Source organism: Schistocerca cancellata, chromosome 3, assembly GCF_023864275.1.
Source record: "Schistocerca cancellata isolate TAMUIC-IGC-003103 chromosome 3, iqSchCanc2.1, whole genome shotgun sequence".
In the NCBI taxonomy this organism is placed as follows: domain Eukaryota; kingdom Metazoa; phylum Arthropoda; class Insecta; order Orthoptera; family Acrididae; genus Schistocerca; species Schistocerca cancellata.
The window spans coordinates 419,236,330-419,262,989 of NC_064628.1; the positions used below are offsets into that span (position 1 = coordinate 419,236,330).

A 26,660-nucleotide genomic window follows, 5' to 3' on the forward strand; every position below is an offset into this window, starting at 1 on the left:
AATGTCGCAGTCATAATGGCGCTGCTGCACCTTAACTAGTGGCTTAACCAACGTTCTCTGTGTGCACCAAGAGGCGCATAGAAGTGCACTGGATAGCATGGCAAGTTGAAATGCAGATTACAGCCTTTGTGTTCTTACACTAACTGCAGAACAGTACCCAGGATAACGGTTCATAAACAGTGAGGCACACCTTCTTAATTTAGTACTAACACATTCATGTGAGATACCTATGACATGGAACTGTATCAGAACGATAAAAAGTACAGTAAACGTTTCTCGACATTCTCTGTTTCCTGGACAGTCTTTTGAAGGAAGCTGCGTATAACATTAAATTATCTGAGTCAATGCTAATCTTCCTTAATGAGATGCAATGGACCGAAAAGCACGTGATTGTCGAAATATAGCCATAAATGCTTTACGTAATACCTGTAACACGTAGGCCAGCCCAATATATTGCCAGGAAGGATGAAAAACAGCAAGTTTCTCATGTCGCTATTTATATTAAGAAAAGTTTTTTTAGTATACTGTGAACCTAAACCAATCAGTGCTGACAGGCAATGTGCAATACCTGCAGTATTACAAAATAGTCAGAATGAGTCCTTTTCGAACAGACACAGCAGATGAATTCAAGGGGATAGTTGTTCCAAGAGTGACTGGAAGCCAAATCCAGCCCAGTAATATATCAGGAAAAAGAAAGGAAGATTGAGCTTAATGTCCCATCGACTTCGAGGTCATACAGCTGGAACACAAGCTCAGATTGTGTCAAGGATAGGGAAGGAAATTGGTCATGCCCTTTCAAAGGAACCATCCAAGAATCTGCCTGGAGCGGTTTAGCGAAATCAAGGAAAACCTAAATTCGGATGGCTGGATTGAACTGTCATCTGTCTGAACGTGAGTCCAGTGTGCTAACCACTGCGCCACCTGCTGAAATCCGCGTATTACTATTGAAACGTGTTGTATTGCTTTACTGGAAATGTAACTAAACAAATCGATGCTTGTCTTAAACTACACAAAGACATTATCAAAGGAATTCAGATGATTCTGCCTGAGAAAACCACTTATCTCAAATACATAATAAATACAGGCTAAACTGTGTAAATAAATTTATTTTGAAAAAGGTGACCAGTTTAGGTAAATGTTTGTTCTTCTTCAGACTGTTACTCCTTGCTGACTACTGGAGATGGAGCAAAGAGCACGAACTCCACTAGGATGGCATGAAGAGCATCTAGCACAGTTGCTCTTTGCATCATGCTAGAGCAGTTCACGATCCTTGCCACTGTCTCCGGCAGTCAGCAGCGAGCAACGATCTGAATATGATCAAGCAATGATCGAAACTAGTCACCTTTTTTAAAAAATATTTTGTGTGAGTTAGACTATTTTTATTATATTCTAACAGTGTTTTATGAGTGCTGACATTTCCAAAAGCTATGTTTAAAAATTTTTAACCGGTAATGACTCTATGACAAATGAAAGTTTTATAAAGATAGCGTAAATATTTCTGGGTAGAAATGTAGGCAAAATGTTTCAGAGTGAATATAAGATATGGCACTATCACTAGAAACCTGAGAGCAGAAACCTGCCACTACAAACTATTGATAAATGTAGCGAACAGCTTTTTTTCCTTTGTTAAACAAGCTTCTTATCATTTTAGCCACACTCCCAGTGTCCAGTGCAATTCCTGAAAGGTGTTTTTCCACTCAAAATAGGCTAAAAACTTAAATTTAGAAAAAAAATTTAGGTGAAAAACATAGTGGTCTTGCTCTAATGATTGTTCATTGTAATCTGGTGGAACAATTGGTTCTGAAGAAATTATAAATAAGTTAGCAATAAGACATAAAATGCTGAAAATATTGCCTTAAATTAAAGTCATTATTGTCATATATTAAATTACATTAACTTATAACCTTAAATTACAGCTAAATTCCAGAGTATCACACACTTAAATATAAACAAAGAATAACAAAAAACATTATAATAGTGTACTAAATAATATAATTAATTATGTAATTTAATAACACATAATTACCTGAAGTTTTAGCTTTATTACTATTCTCATAAATAAATACCTTAATACCATTGTTTAAAATTGCTTCATTTAATTAGCATTTGCCTGCAGCTTTACTGTGTGATATGGATTTTTTAATTTCCAATTGACAGGTTTTATTGGTATTAACAGCAATGCCTTTTTATGGTGTGAATGCCTTTTAAAGGCATATAAAAACTGTAGATACATCAGTAATATAAACGTAAAATCCAGGATGAGAGGAACGTATGGCACTAGCCTAGAAGACGACCAAAAATCTCATTTCTCGGGAACTAAATTGTATGATTACCAACAACTGTGTTAGTGCCTTAGTGGATAAAATTGATGAAACAGAAAACTCCACCCAAGTAACAAATAAAGACAGAATTCTGGACATACAACAACAAAAAAACACTTAGGAGTCAGTTAATGAAAAAAATTAATTGCCACCTGACAGTCACTGTCGAAAATAGGCATCCTTGCTAAATGACTTCGTAAAACTCTCGTATTGTGTAACATCTGTTATTAAACCAAATACATGCCTCAACAAAGTGACTGAGGGAGTATCCAAACTTGCTAGTGATTTCAAATCTGATGATGTAGCTACAATATTTGCAGAAATGAATGACAGACATAACTAAAACAACTTTTTCGATGATTTAGAAAAAGTGATCTCAAAACTGGATCACACAAACATATTGGAATGTATCATTCCTTACTGTTATGTCATACAGAAGTGAACCAAACAGTCTGTAAGTTTAATAGATATTTAATGAAAATATCATCAATGTTTGCTAATGTCAATATAACTGATGTCAATGTATCCTTGGAAAGAAGTGACTATACTAATCATTAGCAACACCTCAACAAAATAAGGAAGTTTGGACTTTGCTAAGACATTTAAACAATAATAGCAAACATATGGAAACAGAATCAAATAAGAAACACCTACAACTAGCTTTATCAGAAAAGTCTCTTTTTCAACTGCAGAAGCCATTCCATACCAAGGTAACAAATATGAATGGAAGAAATACATGTATATCTGTGCCCCAGGCTAACAGTAGTAAGTCTAGAGATAATTGCTTACTTCCTGGATGCATGGCAAAGCCTTCTTAAAAATCTGTAGGCGTTATTGACATAACTTCAATACTATCTGCAGAAACATCAGTGCTATACGACATTTCATCCAAAGAACCTCAAGAACTTGAAAGTATTTCTGCTGCTGCATGCACAAGTGAAAAAGCTGCACCATTGCTTTGAAAGAGAGTAAGATGAGATCTAAAGACAAGCAGTGATTTTGGCTAGCATGTTCACGACCTCAGTGACATCATCTAGTGGACAAATCTCAATTTGTGACGTAGGCCACAATATAAACAACCTACCTCTAAGTGAAACAGAGAAATATTGTGCGAATATGCAAAAGGACCAACATCATGATAATGAAGGTAGCTCAAACAATCTAATTACATTTCACCAAAATATCAGAGGTCTCAGACATAAAATAGTAAAATAGATTTTTCTTTCTGTTAATGCAGGGTCTTATTAATGATGTGGATCTTATTAATCATTCACATTTTTTATGTCTTACTGAGAACCATATGACAGTTGTAATTGAGAAGCTGCAGCTTGATCAGTATGATTTAGCGACTCACTGTTGTAGAACAAGTAGAGAGAAAGGTGGTTTAGTAATTTATATTGATAACACATTTATTTATAAACCTTTAGATTTGAACCAATATTATGCAGCTCAACATTTTGAAATTACTGCAAACGACATGTCAGTTACAATGTTTACAATTTGCAGATCTGGCAGGGAAGTTTTGTATTTTTATGAAGATGTCAGAATCTCTTTTGGCTAAACTTTTCCAAAACCAGAAATTTAATAGTTATAGGGGACTTTAACCTTAAATTCTTCAATGAAAGCAACTGTAAGACTGACCTTGAACATTTAATGAATTCCTATAATTTGTTCACTATGACAAACTTCCACACTAGAGTTACAGAAAACTATAAAAGTCTTATATGCAATACTTCATTGACAAATCAGGATTGAATCAAACTGCACAATTGAAAGCAGAAGATGATACTTAATTATACTGATGCCCATCTTGTTTAGTGCCACAAGGATCAATTGTGGGCCTTCACTGTTTCTTTTATTCATCAGTGATCTCCTACTTTGTTTGAACACTGAGAGCAAATTTACTCTTGACACTGATGACACTACTATTTTGCTTGAAAATCTAACAACCAGTAAACTAGAATATAAATGTAATGCTTTACTGATAGATATCTTGCACTGGTTCTAGTATAATGGATTGCCCCTAAATACTGAAAAAATTGAATAATACAATTTAATGCATCTTGACAAGAAAATGAAGTAATTACTTGAACTGCAATGACCAAAAATATAACATATTGTGAATATGCCTAGTTCCTGGGCATTCTAACTGATGGCAAGTTAAATTGACAGAGACATTCCTAGACCTTCAAAAAAGACTGTGTGTGTCAACTTATGCCCTATGTGTAATTATATGAAGGGTATAAAAGCTGCTTATTTTGGCTATTTTCCCTGTATCTTTCATATGGTATAATTATTTTGAGATAATCAATATTTAGCCAAAAACATCTTCATTGCACAAAAGACAGCAGTTAGGTTCATGAGTGGCGTTGATCCGCAATATTCTTGAAGAAACCTGTTCCTTAAGCTCCAAATATTAATGACCAGATCTCAGTAATTATTTTCTTTGATGTTTTTTTCTGTAATAACAATTCTCTTTTTGCATCTAATAGTGCATACCATGACCACAACACAAGGTTTAAAATTGATTTAAATGGGAATCTAACATATCTAAGTCTTGGACAAAAGAGTGTTCATTATTCTGCCACATAAGTTTACAATTCTCTTTCATTGGATATTAAAGTCTGCATTGATGTCCTGATTACATTTAAATCTAAATTAAGAAAATCCTTTATGTATTAGGCATTTTTCTCTGTTAATGAGTACTGGTACATGAAGATTAATCAATTGTTGTTTTTGTAAATGTGTATTGCATTTGTTTTTATGTTTTGAGACTTTCAATTTCCAATTTGGTAGCCATTATTCGTCTTCCTGGTTTACGATGGCCAGTGTACAAATATTCTTCTTTTCTGTATGTTAAGTTATTAGCAATAATTTACAATTTTGTTATTTTACATTTATTTATTGTAACACTAAAATGATGTTAAACTGACTCATTTCGCATCCCTGTGATTCATCACAATACAATCTATGCAAGTCGATACGTATTAATAAATAAACAAAAAATAAAGTTGTAACAAGTCTGCTGAACTTATCTCATTTTCTTTTACAGCAAACGGTCGTATTCAGTTGATCTCGCTATTCAGCATTTCTTCCCGTCAGCGACTCACTGTTTTCGCAAGTCATTCTGGACTTTATCTTAGCAACAGCACTTAAAATTATGCTCACACCGAAAACTCGCTGAAAAACTGATCACACATTGAGTCCGTCTCCCAGTGCTACGTTTCCTTGCGGCTTGAGGTACTACATCACGTGAATTGAGCCTTTGTGAGTTTATTAGGGCAGCTGCGGACTACACACAGACGCACAATATAAGAAATAGACAGGAGAGTAAAGGTTTCTGGAGTTGTTTTGGTAAACTAAACAATACAAATTAAAATTCTTCATTCTGAAAACTTTTCATCCACAATAGACAACTTTTTGAAGAGAAGTTAATAGTGCCTGTAAATGGCAAAGATTTAGCCATACGTACTTTTTATATTGAAGACACATTTATTTCCATGTTATATTATTCCCATTCTGTGTTCCAGACGATATGCATTTTTACAACGTGAGTTACGTTTATTATTGTTCAAAATGACAAGATGATAATATTTTATATTTAATTAAATCTGGGTAACTGTCGTCCAGGCGACCGCTTGCTCGTTAAAAGTTTGTAGTGAACGTACTGTGTGAATCATATAACAACCAGTCAGCTAACATATGTGCACTATCTAGAACCTTACTGTAATATTTGTTTTACAGCTTACCGAGAAACGAAAAATTAAGTTCTTTAAAGGTCAATTCTAGTTCATGGCGTTGGCAGCGCTTCACTGTACGAGGCAAAGATAATATGAAGAAAGCGGTAATTTTCGCAGTTGAAAGTTGAGTTGTTGACAGCGAAAATATTGTGTTATGTGAAAATTTGTACACTGTTCATATTCGTCAGAAATGTGTGGAAGAACGGCTTGGTATATGATGTTTTTAATTAATAATTTACTTAAATATCTGCGTTGTGAGTGTTTGTGCAGTGAACTGTGTCCTGTTTTTCATTACTTACTGCAATGAATTGCTGTGAAACGTAACTATTGATGTAATTGAATCTCATTCCTGAAAAACATTTGATTTCAGTACACTTGACCCAGAATGTATATGCAAGGCAACTACTTACCGCAGGAAGGACTCGAACACTTATTGTCTTCCAGAGTGGAAACACATGGATGACAAGTACCATGTCTATAGACCATCAACAAACATTGCACCAACGGAAGTTTTACCTGCTATTATATCAGGACATCAGCTGGGCAAAACATCCGATAGAATAATTGTCCCAATGATCTGGGGAATGATACCACCATGGCACAAGGTAAATTAGGTCGAAAGTTATGTGTAACTTAGCATTTATTGTCGGTCGCGGTATTGTCACTAAACTAAACATTGCAAAATGGAAGAAATTATTGGTGTTCGTAGGACACAATAATGAATGTATTATGTTTGCTACTATAGCGACCATTGTAAGGACCAGATAGAACTGTTTAACAATTTCCTTCTTACCTTATGTCAGTGTAAAAAAAGTCCAGACAGGTCTTAAAGGCCCAAAAAGTCATTTTAACTAAAGAGCTAATTTTATAATGAAAATTCTGTAAATATATTAGCAAATCAGATTTGTCATTGGAACATTTCTGAATGGAAATGTATGAATAAGTAGTAGTTGTTATTAGGATAACTACACAGTGATACACACACAAATATAATATTTTAACAAGAATTGTCTTGTCAGCATATCATTCTTGCAAATTTTAAACACCTTTTGTTTACAAACCAGCAGCTGACATTGAAGTAGGCCTATCATTGGTCACAGGCCACATAATCACTATATCGCAGGTTAGTCTGTGGTTGGTATCAATAGGATCGGTTGACACAATTTTATCTGTTTATGTATTTCTCCAGGGATCATCATACAATGATGTTTGATTTGCTCTCCTTTTCAGGGAATTTAGAACTATATGGTACTAGTCAACAGAAAAACATTATGGATTGGCATTTTTGAAAAAAAATTTCCATAAAATAAAAAGCTCAGAACACTATAGTGAAAGAACTTTGACAGATAAGTCCAAATGGAGGATTTCTTTGTAATCATAAAGCAATTAGGCTATCTTTCAAATTTAAAAAAAGTAGAACTGTTCCAGAGATACAACATTTAAAAAATTTTCAAAATTCTCATCTTCAAAATGGTATGCATAGTGCCGTCTTTGGAGGGCTGTATCTCAAAGCAGAAATTTTTTAGAGAAAACAAAAAATGTGTGTTCCTTACTTAGTCCTTCATTTTAATATACGCTAAATTCAATAACATCTGAGACTATGAAGGTAAAAATTTTTTCTAGCCTACCTGAATTGATATGAATTATGCAAACTGATTTTTCCATAAGTTCAATTTTTGCTGGAAAGCACCAGTTATGTCCACTATACATGTTACCAAATGATTTTCCCTGTGCATTGAGAGGCCAAATGAAAATAATTTGTGATGTCGATGATAAGAGAGGTCAACAATCCAACAAGGATCATGTGTCCCTCTTTCGACTTACCTATAGGAATATTTCAGTCTCTTCTTGCAAATTTCAAAACCTTTTGAAGACTTTTTAATGATTCAATTGCCTTACTTCAGAATAGTAGGGAATATCAGAACATTCAGCTTTAACTTCAGCCAAGGGTTACTTAAATGTATGTTGTCTCAATGTGAGTGGCCAAATATAGTTCATAGCACCGACAACAACCTCTGTGATGTCACTTCCTGTAATCGACTTAGCTCATAATACCTTTTGATGTATCAGCCAATGAATGCAGCTGTCAGTGAGGCCAAGGCAGGTTCCAGTTTCTCCCTTGTCAAGGTAGTAATACCACTTTGCTTTCCTCAAACTGATAGTGTACCGTCTGTTGTGCTTACCAGCCATTTCCCTTCCATCCCAAAGAAACCAGTTACTATCTCCACACCACCAAATATATCCCCACCTGTAGTTGAGTCGATGTCTACTCCATGCATGAAACTCACCAGTATGGAATCAAATGCATGAGTGGAATCGAGTATAATGGGATATACTGAACTTGGATGCCCCTTGTGTCAACTGATGCTATTCATCTGCAGCCATATCAGCAATGCAGTGTTTCACTGTATGACAAAGATGTGTGACTTGCTCGATCTTAAACACTTACACTGCACAAAAATCTACACTGCCTCTACTATATGTTTTTTAATGTTCACTTTCAATACAGCCTGGCACTGCCTGCAGATTTGGAAGCTATTTTGTAGCTCACTTGTCACGATGGAATCTCGGAGTCGTTTGCTCATGTAGAAACAAATTTTATGTATATAATTGATTATAACTTCAAATTGAAACTCGACTGTGATTATATTTCATTTGTATCAACAGGTTTTTTCTGTCACTACATTTATTTGCTTATGTATTTACATACTTTTTCTTTAAAGTTTCATAAACATTTTGACACTTCTGTGCTTACTCTAAAACTCTTTTTTTCTTTTTTTTCCCCCTCCCTACGGACCACCGTCAGCCAATCTCTTGTTCTTCAGGAGTCAAATGTATCCAGTCGTCTTAGTGGCTGGCATTGTAATCACATTCCTATGAGATAAGTGTGCTGGAATATTCAGCACTTCGCATGGCCTTCAAACATTGCTAAAAATTATAGTAATTCCCAATTTGTTCCCCCCTGCGGGTCTGGGGGTTAGAATAGGCCCGAGGTATTCCAGCCTGTCGTAAGAGGTGACTAAAAGGAGTCTCACACTTTTCAGCCCTATGAGTTCAGGTCCCATTCTATGGTTTGGCCTGCCACTTTCAAAATTCTACAGAAGTGCAAGCCATACAGGGAAGGATGCCTTACGTGGTGCACAAGTGCTCTTAGATTCAATCTCCTGAATCTCTTGCCATGGCTTCGCATCTCCACCTGCAAATCAAGTATTTGGGTGAGGACACTTTCCGGGATACGTCATCTTCCATTGTGATGTAACTGCAACAGGAACGGTCACGGGGTTGCCGCTAATGAAAACACAGCGGTACCGAACGGGAGCAGCCCGCGAACAAACAAGACGGACAAACAGGAATGGAAGGACAAGAATGATGATAGACAACTGATCAAGGCATCAAGATCAAGAACAAAGTATTAAGCAATAGGGTCACAAGAGATAACCTCACAAAATCAAAAAAACGTGCACTCGTAAATGGGAAGTAAGCACACGCAGAGTAAACACGATGTCTGTCAGCGAGATCTCAACAGACTCAATGCGAATACCAGACTGCCTTGCTGAGTGAGAGGCAGCAGCCTAAATACACGACAGGATATGTTGCTATTGGCCACTGGGACCACGTGTTCGACAGTGGCGCCCTCACATTAGACTCGGGTCCAGGAGTGCGCGCAGCCACAGCTTATGGTGCAACTGCTATAGAGACCTCTAGTAGTCATAGAGTTCCACACCGTCTGGCACAGATTCGAAACCCGCAGCGCTTGGTACAAGAGTTTTCTCCTGTCCTCTTTTGCCCCCATGACAATATTGGATTTCTCTGCACCCAATATCCAGCACGGTAGCCAGTCCACTGTGGTGGGGCCATCATGTACCCATTTGGTGGTAGCCCCCTGACAACACAGGTATCGCACTGCTGATGCCTGAGCTGTAAACTCCCCACGTATGCCAAGAAGTAGATGCCTGCCTTCCTGGAGCATCAGGACTCCTGACAATGGCCATCATGCCAGTTGGCTTTTGCTGTGGCTGGGTGGCACCTGTGGGGAAAGCCCCTGATCAGAGTGGTTGGCATCAGGGCGGATAACCCACAATGAAGTGGACTTAAGCCATCTCTTGGTGGTGACCGTACGGCACGAGCAGTCTCTAAGAAGGGCAAGATAGAATACAAGGCTGAAAGGTATGACCCTAAATAGTTTCCCTCCCTTGCTATACAATAGGAGGAACGTAGAGCTACAGAAAGGAGAGAGCCATATTCGCCTCGGTTTTTAGTCTTTAGCTGAACCGCTGGGGACTCTTTTCTATTGACGAAGCCTCAATTTTTCGTTGAGCACCTTGAGGAGAAGTGACGGTGCTGTCCAAGATGCGAAACGGCGCAGCTTTGATTCAGACAGCATCCCCAGCCCAATCCCGAGCGTTACTCACCTGTGACAAGTTGGATGGTATTCCTGTTTGTCACTCCCCATAAAAGCCTCAACATGGTCCAGGGGATTATTTTCCATTGTGACCTCCTCTTGCAGTCTGGCGACGACCTCCACGCCAACTTAAAATGATGGGGTGCTCATTTCATCCAGCGCGTTTACAGGGGACCCAAAGACAACAGGGTTGCTACCGGTACCTTCATCTTGGCCTTTGAGGGTGATTCATTGCCTGAAAAGCTCAAGGTGATGGTTTAGCGCTGTGACATTAAACCATACATCCCTCCCCCTATGCGGTGCTTTAAGCGCTGGAAGTTTGGGCAAGTCTTCCCGCTGCACTTCCTGTGCCACATGTCGAGACTGTAGACGTCCACTGCACCCAGATATTCCATGTGCACCACCTTCCATTTGTACCAACTGTGGAGAGCACCACTCCCCCTGCTCGCCAGACTGCCTTAAAGGAAGGACCAGAAAATTATGGAGTACAAGACATTAGACCAGTTGACTTCTACAGACGCCAAACCTAAATTTGAAATATTACCCCCATGTGGTTGACATTGACATATGCTGCAGCTACATCACCATCACCGTCCCAAGTGCCAGTGATCCCTCACTCTGTGCCACGAACAGTGGGCCCTCCGGGCCACCAGAATACATCCGCTCCCTTGGTGGTAGGAGGCAAATCTTCCTCTGTTGCTCCCAAAGCACCTACTCCGGGAGCAAGGCCCCCCCCCCCCCCCTCAGTCCTCCTGCTCCTCTTGTGCGGAGCCCCTTGGGCCCCTCTCTTCCAAGGTCTCCACTAAAGCCAGGGCGGACACTCACCAGTGGCTCAAGGAGCCAAAAGCTGCACAACAAAGAGCTTCACGGTCTTCCTTCTTGGAGAAATCTTCCCAGCAAGCAAACTAAGAAGAAGACTGCTAAGAAACAGGACCCTCTGGTGGCTCCAACACCACCACTCCCTATCAGTTCTGCAGTTCTGCATCTGAGGATGCAGTGGAGATCTCAGTGTCCCCTGCGGACCTGGATCTCACTGATGCCTCATCCACCATAGAAATGGCTACAGATACTCAGTTGGAAGCAGCAGGTGACACTGAGGCATAACCTGCCTCCTTGCGCGCTTCGTGCCTTCCCAGCCTCACGATACGTCATCCTCCGGTGGAATTGCAGTGGTTTTTTCCACCACCTGGCTGAGCTACAGCAACTGTTAAGCTTTACACCTGCTTTCTGCATTACCCTCCAGGAAACTGGTTCCCGGCAATGCGGACCCTGCCCTCCATGGCTATAAGGGATATTACAGGAACCGTAACAACTATAATAGCGTGTCAGGTGGAGCTTGCGTCTATGCCCTGAACTCGGTATGCAGTGAACCTGTGCCCCTTCAAATCCCTCTTAAAGCTGTGACTGTCAGGGCAAGGATGATGCAGGAAATAACTATCTGCAACATATATCGTCCTCCAGATGGTGCAGTACCCCTGAATGCATTTGCTGCACTGATTGATTAACTCCCTAAACCTTTCCTACTTTTGGGAGATTTTAACGCTAATAGCCCCTTTTGGGGTGGCACAGTTCTTACTGGCCGAGGCAGAGATGTCGTAACTTTACGGTCTCAGTTCAACCTCTGCCTCTTAAATAATGGGACCGCCACACATTTCAGTGTGGCACATGGCATATATTCGGCCATTGGTCTCTCGGTTTGCAGTCCTGGCCTTCTCCCATCTATCCACTGGAAAGCACATGACGACCTGTGTGGTAGTGATCACTTGCCCCATCTTCCTGTCACTGCCCCGGCGTCAGGACCATGGATGGTTGCCCAGATGAGCTTGGTTGAGCAGGTAACTAAAACAATCATTTCTGCAGCAGATAACGCAGCCCCTCGTTCTTTAGTGTGCCCCCAGTGAAAGACAGTCCCTTGGTGGTCGCCGGAAGACACTGAGGCAATTAAGGAGTGTCAGCGAGCTCTGCAGCGGCATAAGTGGCACCCTTCCCTGGGGCACCTCATAGCCTTTAAACGGCTCCTTGCCTGCGTTCGCCATATTATCAAAAGGCAGAAACAGGAGTGTCGGGAGAGGTATGTCTCGACCATTGGATGCCGTACGTCACCTTCCCAGTTCTTGGCAAAAATCAAATGAGGTTTTGGGTACCAGACCCCAACAGGTGTCCCCGGTGTTAACATAAATGGTGTGTTATCTACCGACACAAACGCGATTGCCGAGCACTTTGCTGAGCACTATGCTCATGCCTCTGCATCAGAGAATTACTCCCCAGTCTTTTGCCCTCTCAAATGGTAGTTGGAAGCTAAAGTCCTCTTGTTCACTACATGCCACAGTGAACCCTATAACACCACATTTACAGAGTGGGAGCTCCTGAGTGCCATTGCACATTGCCCTGACACAGCTCCTGGGTGTCCGCCGCTCGTGGTCTCGTGGTAGCGTTCTCGCTTCCCGAGCACGGGGTCCCGGGTTTGATTCCCGGCGGGGTCAGGGATTTTCACCTGCCTCGAGATGACTGGGTGTTTGTGTTGTCCTCATCATTTCATCATCATCCAGGAAAGTGGCGAAATTGGACTGAGCAAAGATTGGGTAATTGTACGGGCGCTGATAACCACGCAGTTGAGCGCCCCACAAACCAAACATCATCATCATCATCATCACAGCTCCTGAGCCCAATTGGATCCACAGTCAGATGATAAAACATCTCTCATCTGACTACAAGCGACATCTCCTCATGATCTTCAACCAGATCTGGTGCCATGGCGTCCTTCCTTCGCACTGGTGGGAGAGCACCATCATACCAGTGCTCAAACTCGGCAAAAACCCGCTTGATGTGGATAGCTGTCAGCCCATCAGCCTCACCAACATTCTTTGTAAGCTGCTGGAATGTATGGTGTGTCGGCGGTTGGGTTGGGTCGTGGAGTGACGTGGCCTACTGGCTCTGTGCCAGGGGGGGCTTCCGCTTGGCTCGCTCTACCACTGATAATCTTGCAGCCCTTGAGTCTGCCATCGGAACAGTGTTATCCAGGTGCCAAAGCCTTGTTGCCGTCTTTTTTGATTCACAAAAATTTGTATGACACCACCTGGCAACATTGTATCCTTGCCACATAATACAAGTGGGGTATCTGAGGCCAGCTCCCAATTTTTATCCAGAATTTACTTTCGCTTCGTACTTTCCATGTCCAAGTTGGTGCCTCCCATAATTCCCACCCATATCCAGGAGAATGGTCTCCCGCTAGGCTCTGTATTGAGTGTATCTCTATTTTTAGTGGCCATTAAAGGTCTAGCAGCAGCTGTAGGATCGTTCGTTTCACCCTCTTTGTATGCAGACGACTTCTGCATTTCGTACTGCTCCACCACTACTGGTGTTGCTGAGCGGCACCTACAGGGAGCCAGCCACAAGGCACAGTCATGGGCCCTAGAACATGGCTTTCAGTTTTCGGCCACAAAGTGGTGTGTTACGCACTTCTGTTGGCGTCATATCGTTCATCCGGAACCAGAACTTTACCTTACTGACGATCCCCTCATGGTGGTGGAGACATATCGATTTTTAGGACTGGTTTTCGACACCCAGTTGACTTGGCTTCCTCACCTTCGTCAGCTTAAGCGGAAGTGCTGGCAGCACTTCAATGCCCTCCACTGCCTGAGCAACACCAATTGAGGTGCTGATCACTCCATGCTGCTGCAGCAATACAGAGCCCTTGTTCAATCCTGCTTTGACTATGGGAGTCTGGTTTATGGTTCGGCGTATGGGAGTCTGGTTTATGGTTCGGCGGCACACTCAGTGGTGCACAACTGCTCGCAAGTTATGTTGCACACGTTTGTAGTTCTCCTGTTCATCCAAATTACAGTCTCCGTTTCCCACCCAAGGCGGTTCATCACCTGCATCGGCGGCCCAGGTCAGGGCTTTCCAGTTGCAGTTCGCATCCGATCCCGTATATCTGAACTGGAGTCCTTGCCGTTACCACCTATACTCAAGGTCCAATCATGTACACCTCCATGGTGTACACCTAGGCCACGGCTTCGCCTGGACCTTTCACATGGCCCAAAGGACTCAGTTCACCTTGTGGCTCTCTGCTGTCACTTCATCTCGATTCTTGACATGTACCGAGGCCATGAAGTGATTTACACCGACGGCTCAATGGCTGAAGGTAGCGTCGGCTTCGTGTATGTCCATGGAGGACATATTGAACAGCATTCCATGACTGATGGTGGTAGTGTTTTCACTGCAGAGCTGGTGGCTATATCTCGTGCTCCTGAGAACATCCGTTCATGCCCTGGAGAGTCGTTTCTTCGGTGTACTAACTCCTTGAGCAGCCTACAAGCTGGAGCAGCCTACAAGCTATCGACCAGTGCTACCCTCGTCATCCTTTGGTAGCGACCATCCAGGAGTCCTTCTATGTCCTGGAATGGTCGGGTCATTCAGTGGTGTTTGTGTGGACCCCAGGTCACGTCGGAATCCCAAGCAACGAACTTGCTGACAGGCTGGCCAAAGAGGGTACACAGAAACCGCTTGTGGAGATCGGCATCCCAATAACTGGCCTGTGTTCGTTTTTACATCGCCAGGTTTTTCGGCTTTGGGAGATGGAATGGCATAGTCTCAGTATGCACAACAAACTGCATGCCATTAAGGAGACTGGATGTGTGGCAGTCCTCCATGTGGACCTCTCACTGGGATTCTGTGGTTCTCTGCCAGCTCCGCATTGCCCACACTTGGGCAACCCACGGCTACCTCCTGCACTGTAAAGACCTGTCTCAGTGTCGATGCAGTGCCCGGTTGACAGTGGCCCATATTCTGGTGCACTGCCCTGCAATGAAATCTTCGGTTACCGGACTCGTTGCCACTAATTTTATCTGACAACACCTCATCGGCTGATGTAGTTTTACATTTTATTTGTGAGGGTGGGTTTTATCATTTGATCTAAATTTTAGCGCATGTCCTTTGTCCCTCTGTGTCCTCCACCCTAGTGCTTTTAGGGTAGAGGTTTTAATGTGTTGCAGAATGGCTGGCTTCTCCTTTTTATTCTCGTGGTCAACCAGGCATGGTAATCTGTTTTGTCGTTTTAATCTCTTCTACCTGTTTCTTGCATTTCTGTGGTTTTCTTCTCACCTTTTTTCCACTAAAGTGTTTGTTGCCCTTCCATCGTTCTTGTGATTTTTCTTTTCTCTCCATTTTGTCGTCAGTCTTGCTTGTTTTATTCTCAGCCTCGTGGCATTGTTTTATTCGGAACATGGGACCGATGACCTAGCTGTTTGGTCCCTCCTCCCCCCCCCCCACCCCCCACCCCTCCTTTTAAACCAACCAACCCAGTTTGTTGTGTTTGTGTGGACCCCAGGACACATCGGAATCCCAGCCAACGAACTTGCTGACAGGCTGGCCAAACAGGATACGTGGAAACCGCTCCTGGAGATGGGCATCTCTGAAACTGACCTGCGTTCTGTCTTAGGCCGCAAGGTTTTTCAGCTTTGGGAGACGGAGTGGTATAACATTATACACAACAAACTGTGTGTCATTAAGGAGACTGCGATTGTGTGGAAGTCTTCCCTGTGGACTTCACGCATTGTAAGAATGCCTGGCAATGAAATGTAGCAATTGCCATTCCCACAATTTGATAGTCAGTGAGTGGCTTCATTGAGATGCAGTATATCCGGAGAATTTATACACTATTGTTATCTCTGAAGTGATGCCATTATGAAGGCGAGAGATTGTTTACTCTCTGTTAGCAAGATTTCTCATAGGGGCAAGTAATTTTTTGTTCCATGTGTTCGTTTGGCATTTACTCATGTTGTTCAGTGAACCACTTAAAGCTCTGAGATACATATTGCTTTTCATTATTAATAATATCTGAAACATGTAGATCAATATTGTCTGAAAAATGAAAGGAGGAAAGGAGAAATCATGTTGCCCAGTTAACCCTTGAACATAGCAATTGTATTAGGTATAGATTTACTGCATTGGCTCTCTATTTCCAGTTCTCTGTCAAATGCTAATGTTGTTTTTCCTGTGATTCACAACAGTACTACACATATCACAGCATGTTACAGTAGTTTCATAAAATAAGTTTTAGCTGCCATTACAATTTTTCAAACTATTGGGGTTACATGAAACACAAGATGTATTTACAAACAGTTTAAATGCAAAGTACAGTCTTCATGTCTTTTCATGACTGTAAGGTTCAGACAGAAATAATGAAATCCAGTACTTCATGTTTGAAGTAAAGCACTTGTAATTAAAAACTCTAACTCTTGTGACAGATTTAGCATACTCTCATGTACTTAAAAAAAGTTTTTGACAGGGAGGCTCATTTCTGGCTGTTGGATTTAGCTTGTAGCTGGATGGGTGTAAAGTAAACAGTAACCTTGTCGAATAGAAATTGTAGCATGCTTCTAATGCATATGGTATCCCTTACCTTCCTCTGACTTTTGAACTGACCCATGTAGCTAGTTATATGGGGGATCCACAGTTTAATGTGAACTCCAAACCATGATGCAACTTGTCATTTTTCTTGTAAATAAAGCATTCCAACCACTACCCACTCCAGAACCTTCCCGGCTTCGATTCCCGGCCAGATTTGGGATTTTTTATGCCTGGGGATTGGGTGTTTGTGTTGTCATCATCATAATTTGTGACAGTGGCTAGATTGGACTGTGTAAAAATTCCAACTTCGTACGGACGCTGATGACTGCGCCATTGAGCGCCCCACAAACCAGTCATCATCATCAGCAGCAGCAGCATCATCCAGAACCTTCATGTATTATTTAACTGATATCTAGTTGTATTGCCTATAGAATAGTTTCGAGAATGTGGTAGTAACAGTTTGAGGCTGTAAGGGTGGTTCATGAGTCATGGTTGGATAGCTCAGTCAAAATAGCATTTGCCTGAGAAAGGCAAATGCTTTAGTCCCAGTCTGATAACTCAGTTTTAATCTGGCAGGAAGTTTCTGGTAGTGGGGTAGTTTGTGAGTTCTGCTATCACCATTTATGCAGGAATGATTTTACGGAACTTAAAGTTAATAAAATTGTTAAGTAGTTCCAGTATTGCCTCTCCAGCTGTCCATAGAAATGTGTAGTCCATTCCTACAGAGACAAATGATTTTTTTTCCCCCCTAATGAATTAATTCACTTTGGTCTGTCTGTTCTTTTCAGGGTGACTACAGAACACATGGTCTGACAACTCATAACATCCGTGATGATAATCTCTTCCTATCAAAATTGTACCTCCCAGTCTTCAAACAGAGTAATCGTTGTGTAGTTCTTTGTGATGGTTTTTATGAATGGAAGAAAGAGGAGGGAGGCCGTGGTAAACAGCCATATTTTATCTACATGCCACAGTCACTTGGGGTTTGTATTTCACTTATAGTAGTTGCTAATGAATGGTTGATGTGTGAATCAGAATATTTTAAAGTTTGTGAAAATGATTTCATGTAAGTGTAATTTTGAAGCACCAAGAGCTGCATTCAAAAACGGACTGAATAGAGATTTTCCCAGGTTTTTTTTTTTTTTTAATTTACATATAATGCCTTAAATGAAGTGGAAATTAGAGTTTTAGTATAATAATTTGAAAAGCAGGAATTTCATCTGCAAACTTTCGCAGTTGATAAGAAAGTTGCATGAAAGAAGCATCCTGCAGTTGTCCAAATGTAGATTTGTGCGTCTATTGATATGAAGGTAAACATGGTAAATGAAATGTGAAAAAGTAAATTAACATTTGATTGCAAAAATCAACTTCTTGTAAAGATATAAATGGAATTATGTGCAGAACTGGAGTGACACAGGGATTTCTGGTACTGCATCACACATTTCCAGGTGTAAAACACAGTCACACTAATAAGGTGAGGTATCTTGAAGACTCCTGAACAAAATTAGTCAATTATTATGGACACCGAAATGTTTCCCGGCACCATTGTGGAATGAGAAGTATTACACAAGGTGGCTAGTACAGAACATACATGATGTTTCTTTGCCAGAGACATACTGTTGTGTTCTGCCCACTCGTATAATATAGGGTGCTTAGGTAACCTGCTTTTTCGGATTGCTAGACAACAATTCAAGCAAATTGTATTAATGGTGTTTACTACAGTAAGATTGTGGTGTCACCACCAGACACCACACTTGCTAGGTGGTAGCCTTTAAATCGGCCGCGGTCCGTTAGTATACGTCGGACCTGCGTGTCGCCACTATCAGTGATTGCAGACCGAGCGCCGCCACACGGCAGGTCTAGAGAGACTTCCTAGCACTCGCCCCAGTGGTACAACCGACTTTGCTAGCGATGGTTCACTGACAAAATACGCTCTCATTTGCCGAGATGATAGTTAGCATAGCATTCAGCTACGTCATTTGCTACGACCTAGCAAGGCGCCAGTACCAGTTACTATTGATACTGTAATCATACCTCACACCAGCCTGTGTGAGCTAAAACGCGTGCCTTTCGGCTTCCTCTTGTAAACCGGTGTTGGCTCTCCTGCCAACCCACAACAAAGATAAATTACAATACTTAACTTTGCATATTCACAGGTGTGTTGCAAGCAAATGGTGACATGCAAATAATCAGTGTCCTTCAGGATATACAATTCCAATGCAAGCAAAACAACACAGTTCATAAGTCACTGCTGTGGCATTCAGAGGATGGCTCTTCTTCAACTCGGGCAGCAGCTAGGCAACGCGGCGCTTATATTCTCTTCGGGTAGAGGTTGCTCCTGTCTTTGTGTCATCCAGGAGAGGGGTCCGTCAGCATACTATTGGCTGACAGTCTCACAGCCCTCTCTGCTCTTCCGTTCTTGATCATTGTGCCAGCACTTGACGTTAAGCTGGAACACACACAGTGTTAGATACCTTTGTACAGCTGTATAGGGTGTACAACAGTTCACCATACTGTAAAATAGGCTGCTCAGTGTGCCTTGTGGCAGTGCCTCCTATTGCTGAACAAGCACCCTATGGAGATAATCATTGTTCGGCTGTGGAAGTGTTAGTGGTGCATTTATTTGGTCTATAATGTTCCATACTTCTGCATTCATATTCAGACTCTCAATGTCTTTATGTGAAGAAGGAAGGGGAGGAAAGAGAAAAAACTACAGGCCAGGCATATGCCATAGAAAATTGTCTGCTATTAACATGATGCCACCCCAGTTACCATGGCACTGTTGTATCAGTCCCTCGCCATAATATGGCATGGTTGTAATGTGTCCCAGTGACATAGCAGATCAATGTACTCTAAGACCTTCTCTCAAGGGTAAGCTGTGATTCATCTGCGAACAGGACACTACCCAACTTTTTGTAGATCTTGTCATGGTGATTTGAGCCATGCTGTGCCTGTTTGAGATAAATGCTTCTGCTGGATGGTCAAGCACACAGAGCAACCTCATGAAGACCACGCGATTTCTAACTATGACAGATACTGTGATGGTTGTAGGGTTTCGGGCTAGCAAGGTTATGGTGCTGACACTGGTTTATAGTACTTGCTTGATTTCCCTATTGAATGTTTGGCCTGTCTTATCTTCTGCACAGTTATGGAACAATATTGCATGTGGCATTCAACTTCCATATCATCTCATGTTACTTATATCCTTGCAGAACTAGCACTCCTGGAAAACAGGATATTGTGGTGACATGGCTGAGCCACAGCCTGGGGGATGTTTCCAGAATGAGTGCTAGTCCTGCAAAGTTCGCAGAAGAGCTTCGGTTAAGTTTAGAAGGTAGGAGACGAAGTACTGGCAGAATTATTGAAGCTGTGAGGGTGGGTCATGAGTCATGCTTGGGTAGCTCAGATGGTAGATCACTTGCCCGCAAAAGGCAAAGGTCCCGAGTTCGAGTCTCGGCCGGGCACACAGTTTTAATCTTCCAGGAAGTTTCAGTTCTATTATTCATACATTTTCATTATAGATTGTGTCACTGAGTGCTTTGAACAGCTGTTGGAAAACTTGACGGACAACTAATTTACTCATCTGCCACAAAAACTTAAATTTGCAAGATCATTTCATAGTGAATGGCTCCAGAAACCATTTAATCTACATGAGGCAAATACAATGTGTTGATAAATATCTTGTGCATGCTGTAAGATATATTCATAAGAACATTTGCATTAGCGATACCAGAACAAATTTATGTTCTCTCTATCTCTGATGCAGAATATTTATATGAAAGATGAATGGTTTGTAAATGGAGTTATTATCAAGTTTGATGTTGGAGCTTATAAATGGATGATTGTCGAGAAAAAATATGTGACAGAGTAAGTTTGTTGAAAGTATTATTAGTGTATACATGAGGATGTATATTTTTAGTAACTTTTTTCTTAAAAATTATTATGTATGATCAGTGTATGGTTATGTAAAGGGTAAATTGTTTGTTAATTATACAAGCCATGCCCTCTGTATATATGTGGAAATAACTTTGTAGACATTGTCTGCACATATCTAAAAATGGGTTGACATCAGTGCACCAGGTGCAGGTTGGGAAAGTCATGTTGTCAAAACTGGTTCCAAAGACAAAGGTTTGTCACGTTATTCTGAATGTCTAGTCAAAAAATTACTTTTAGCAAACAACCAAGTCATGAAGGTAATGTCTTAGATCTAGCAACAAACAGATCTGAACTTGTCAAATCAGTTAATACAGAGGAAGACATCAGTGATCCTAAGGCTATGATAGCAGCTGTGACTATGTTTTACATGGAATGTTATGAAAGGCAGGAACATACTTTTGCATAGCAGGAGTGACAGGAAACAAATTACAGAGTATCTGAGTACTCAGCAACAAATATTCAGTGAGGGCAAAGATGTGGAGCACAAATGAAAAAAATTCGAAAACACCGTTCAATATGCCTTGGACAAGTATGTTCCAAGCAAGTTCTTAAAGTATGGGAAAGACCCACTGTAGTTTTCTAACTGTGCTGCATAAACAAAATGAGCTTCATCTCAGATTCAAGAGAAGTCAAAGCTTAGCTGTCAAACAAAAGCAAGGAAGCGAAACTGAGCATAAGGGTAGCAATGAGAGAAGTGTTCAAAGACTTTGAAAGTAACATTTTGTCAACCAATCTGAGTAAGAATCGTAAGAGGCTTTTCTCGTACATAATATCAGTAAGCGGTTTGAAATCATCTGTTCATTCATTCAGGACACATATTGGCCCAAAACAGAGGATAACAGAGAGAGGGCTGAAATAATGAATTCAATCTTCTGAAATTGTTTCACTACAGAAATTCTTAATACAGTCCCTCCTTTCAACCATCATACGAATGTCGAAAGGGCAGTTATTGAGATAATTGATCACAGAAAGAAAGCAACTACTGTAACTTGGTACTGGGAAGTAGATGAGAACTAGATGAGATATCTAAAAGATTCTACAAAGATTATTTGTAAGAATTTGCTACCTTGCTACCAGCAGTTTTACCAGAAATTTGTGAAATAGTGAATGGTACCTAGCGATTGGAAACAAGTCTGTTTCAAGGAGGGCTGTAGGACAGATGCACACAATTACAGACCTATATTGTTGATGTCAATCTGTTGTAAATTATGGAACATGTTTTGTGCTCAAGAATTATGTTGTTTCTGGAGAATGAAAAGCTCCTCTACAAAAGTCAACATGGAATCTGCAAATGGAGATCTTGCAAAACTCGGCTCGCTATATTTCGACCCATGATTTAAAGTGCTGTAGGCAATGACACTCAGGTTGGTGCCGCATTCCTTGACTTCTGGAAGGCATTAGACACCATCCCACAATGCAGTTTAGTGAAAAAAATATGAGCTTATTGACTCAAGAATTCCTTGCAGATAGAATTCAACACCCCACTCTTAATGGTTAAAAATTGACAGATGTAAAGGTAATTTCCAGAGTAATCCAAGGATTTGTGATAAGACCATTACTGTTTACAATGTATATTGATTTAGTAGAAAGTGTCAGATGCTTTATCAGACTGTTTGCAGATGATGTCATTGTCTGTAACTTAGTAGCAATACTGAAAGACATTACCCTTTTGCAGAATGACTGACTGACCCTAAACGTAAAGAAATGTAACATATTGTGCATAGGTATGAAAATAAAGCATCCAGAGCAATCCGACCACATAAAACAAACTGTAGCTAAAGCAGGTGCCAGACTGAGGTTCATAGGTAGGTAACGTAGGCCATCCATGGAGGAAGTGGCTTATAAGGCACTTGTCCAGTGGTTCTTGAGTATAGTCCATCAATATGGGATCTTACCAGGTAGGATTTTGGTATTTTTTGTATCATTGTCCAGTTGTTCACTAAATGCTTTAAACCACCCTGGGATATCTGAATTCAGTTTTTTCATTGCAACTGGTATGCAGGGTCTACAGTAACATGTATCTAATTGATCTCAATTTAAAATTGTAACAAGGCTAGGTGCACTGCTGTGCTACACCAACAAACTCTGGTTTCAAAATCAGTTTAGTTTACCCTACAACACATACCAACACACGCAAAAAATTTTTGGAAACCAGTAAATGGGTTGTACACAGCTCACACAGAATCTTGTTATGCATAGGCATCAACAGGAAGCTAGATCGGTGTATAGGGAGCCGCATCACAGACTATGAATGCGCCTTTGATACTGCCACCATTGTCGATCGACATGCCCCAGCTATGATCCATGACTGCTTGAAGTCCTCTGTAGTCATGGTTGAAATCTTCAGATTTGTGGACTAACTACTCTCTTTGCCTTTGTAATTTTAGTCAAAGGATTTAATAACGATTCATCGACTGCCCATACTTCTTCAGAATTCATGATTTGCAGTATTAGCAATTGATTTGGCGCTGCACTGTAGTGTAGTATGAGCTGTTGACCTACATTACTGTTGACAACAGATATCAACACCCACAAAGCTACATAATTTTGTGTTAATCAATTATGTTTAAAATTTCAATTTTGTGTTCACTATTCTTGTTGTTCTTCATAAATTTTATTTACTCCCAGCCGTATTTTTTTTCTGTGGCACTGGTTCTTTACGATGATATTGAATGGCTAAGTAAAGTATGATCAGGAGCTACGACTTCCGGTTATTTAATCTTGCTCACCTTACTCTTTCAGCACATTCACTAACCTCTTCTGATTGAATTTCTGTTCTAGATGTGTTGCATTTACTGCTGGAGGTTAAGAGTACAGATCCAACACCCAACTCTCAAAATAAATACGAGTCTTCTCACCTAGGACATCTCATATGTTGTACTCTTGTTTATAGTAACTGAGTGTTACAAAGTTGTTACATCATGTGGAATGTCGCAAAAACATTGATCAAAGACCAAAAACGTTCTGTCCTAAGTAACAGATTTCAATTTAATGTATGTACATCGCAAGTTCTTGTCCCTGTGACATCATAAGCATTGTCATGGCCACTCTTCCTCTATGGTGTACACCATATCTTCAAGGTAGGCACCGATGATGCAGAATATATTGCCTGACCAGCAGGTACCTTGAATGTGATATGATGTCCATCTGCGCCCCCGGCTTGAAGATAAGCTGCATCCATTTATCTCATGATACATATGCATAAATAAAACATACATCCAAGTTGTAGATTATCTTATACATTACGAAAATAAACTTTTTACTGTGGCAATCATCATTTGTTGGTTCAAAAAATACTTGTTCAACACATCACTTCATCAAAGTGATATGTTAAACTATGTGCACTAGCATAGCATACAATTTTACCTTCAGTAAACCTAGTTCCACACTTTTTTCACTTTCAATTTATTGTTATTTTCATAGCCATGTGTTGTGCAGTCTGAGAGTGAAGTTTGTCTGTGAGATGGTAAAATGAAATTATCTTCTTTTCTTGTCATACAACTATTGAAAATGGTTTTCTGTAAATAATTCTGGAATGCCGTGGATAAACAGCTCATATATGTAAATACAAGGAATAGTTAAAATATTTAGATCCCTGAATAAAGGTCGGGATGAATTTCAGGGCTTATATTACAAATTTATTAATAACAAATTTTTGAAGTAATAATATCCTATTTACGCTACTTGCATTCCCCAAAAGGATTTTTCCACATCTTACTATGGATTCAAAACAGCTGTGTACACAACTTTCTTAGTGTCAGTGTCAGTTGTGTAGGACAATATTGTCTTTGTGAATGCAATACTATTTTGCTAGGTTGCCAAGTAGTTCATATGAGAAGACCAGGATAATTTTTTTCTAGAAATACCAGGAATTTGCCAGAGTCTGCTTCCATAAGTTCCTGATTTTTATGGGTTATCTAGAAATTACTTGAATTGGATTGCTTGGTTTTAAATTGTTAGTTTGTTTTTTCATGTTTAATTTTAATCCACTTATCTCAAACCACTATTCCAAACTATTTAGGGTGTCAGTGACTCTTTGGGGAATAAGTTGTGCTGTCTTATTTTCAGTGAGTACAGATTTGTTGCTGACAAAACTGAGTGTCATGTTATATTTAGAGGTAGATTGTTTGCATACACTGAGGTTAGAAAAGTTATGGGATAGCGATTTGCACATACACAGATGGCGGTATGTAAAGGGGGACTGGATTGGCAGAACTGTCATTTGTACACAGGTGTGTCATGTGAAAAGGTTCCCTACAAGATCATGGCTGCATGATTGGAATTAACAGACTTTGAACACTGGATATTAGTTGGAGCTATACACGTGAGATGTCCCATTTCAGAAATTGTTAGACTTCAATAGTCTGAGATTCACAGTGTCAAGAGTGAGTGGATGTGTTGAGAATACCGAATTTCAGACATTACCTCTCACCACAGATGACGCAGTGGCCAATGGCCTTCACTCAACGACCATGAGCACTGGCATTTGTGTAGCATTGTCAGTGCTAACAGACAAGCGACACACATGAAATAATCACGGAAACCAATGTGGCACTTATGATGTTCATATCTGTTAGGACAGTGTCGCGAAATTTGGCATTAATGGGCTATGGCAGCAGACAACAGATGTGAGTGCCTTTGCTAACAGCATGACATCACCTGCGATGCATCTCCTGGACTCGTGATCATATTGGTTGGACCATAGTCTACTGGAAACCTTGTCCAGGTCGGATGAGTCCCGATTTCGATTGGTAAGATTTGATGATAGGGTTAGAGTGTGACGCAGACCTCAAGAAACCATGGACCCAAGTTGTCAACAAGACACTGTGCAAGCTGATGGTGGCTTCTTAATGGTGTGGGCTGCATTTACATGGAGTAGACTGGGTCCTCTGGTCTAACTGAAATGATTGTTGACTGGAAATGGTTTTGTTCAGCTACCTGGAGACCATTTGTAGCCGTTCAACACTGGAATTTCTGTGTGCCATGTCACCAGGCCACCATTGTTTGCGATGCGCCTTGCCAGAACATTCTGGACAATTCAGGCAAATGATTTGGCCACGGAGATTGTCCAACACGAATCCCATTGATCATTTACAGGACATAATTGAGAGGTCAGTTTGTGCACAAGATGCTGCACTAGCAACACTTTCACAATTATGGATGGCTCTAGAGGCAACATGGCTCAATATTTCCTCAGGGGACTTCTGACAACTTGTGGAGTCCATGTGAAACTTTGGATCTTGATTATAAAAACTTTTTCGGATGCATTCGAGAGCATTGGGAGGAGACTTCCCAGATGGATGTGCAGCAAGCCATTAACCCTCCTTCATGCAGCAGGACACAGTGTTTTACCACACAGGTATCTTCATCCTGGTGTTTCAGTAGGATGATTGCCTCCAAGCTCACAGCAATTTTGTCTGATTGGCATACCGATTCTGGACTGTACAGCCTTCGAACAGAAACATTTTGATTGCCCATTGTAAGATAAGTTTCATTTTACAGTACATGCTCATTCCTCTTCTTTTTGAAAGAATATTGTGACAACCAGGCAGTAACGATACATTTCACTATACTCTGTAATGGGACTTCTAGAGTTTGTGTGTAAAGACAAAACACACCGGTGTTGTAACTGAGTCAACTACTAAAAATTACTGTGTGGCCCAGACTACAGACACTCTGGGTTTTTCCCTTTCCCCTTCTTTTACCAAGCAAAGCAGTGCAGTGGTAAGACACAGGACTTGTGCAGGAAGGAGCAGCACAAATCCCTGTTCAGCCATCCAGACGTAGTCTATCATTAGTTTTTCCCAAATTGTGTAAGACAAATTCTGGAATGATCCCTTTGAAAAGGGCACAACCAAATTGTTTCATTAACCTTCGCGAAACTGAAATTGTGCTCCTTCTTTAAAAACC

At 40.7% G+C, this 26,660-nt stretch overlaps 1 protein-coding gene across 1 annotated transcript in view; it reads left to right on the forward strand.

Moving 5' to 3' along the window:
- The first annotated feature begins 6,116 nt into the window (after positions 1-6,116).
- The window catches only part of LOC126175166 (abasic site processing protein HMCES-like), an 84,976-nt gene continuing 64,432 nt past the window's right edge, over positions 6,117-26,660 (forward strand). The window contains exons 1-3 of the mRNA XM_049921755.1: positions 6,117-6,271; positions 6,432-6,666; positions 17,603-17,797. Coding sequence (XP_049777712.1) covers positions 6,252-6,271; positions 6,432-6,666; positions 17,603-17,797 — 450 coding nt within the window. The 5' untranslated portion in view covers positions 6,117-6,251. The remainder of the gene's footprint in view (positions 6,272-6,431; positions 6,667-17,602; positions 17,798-26,660) is intronic.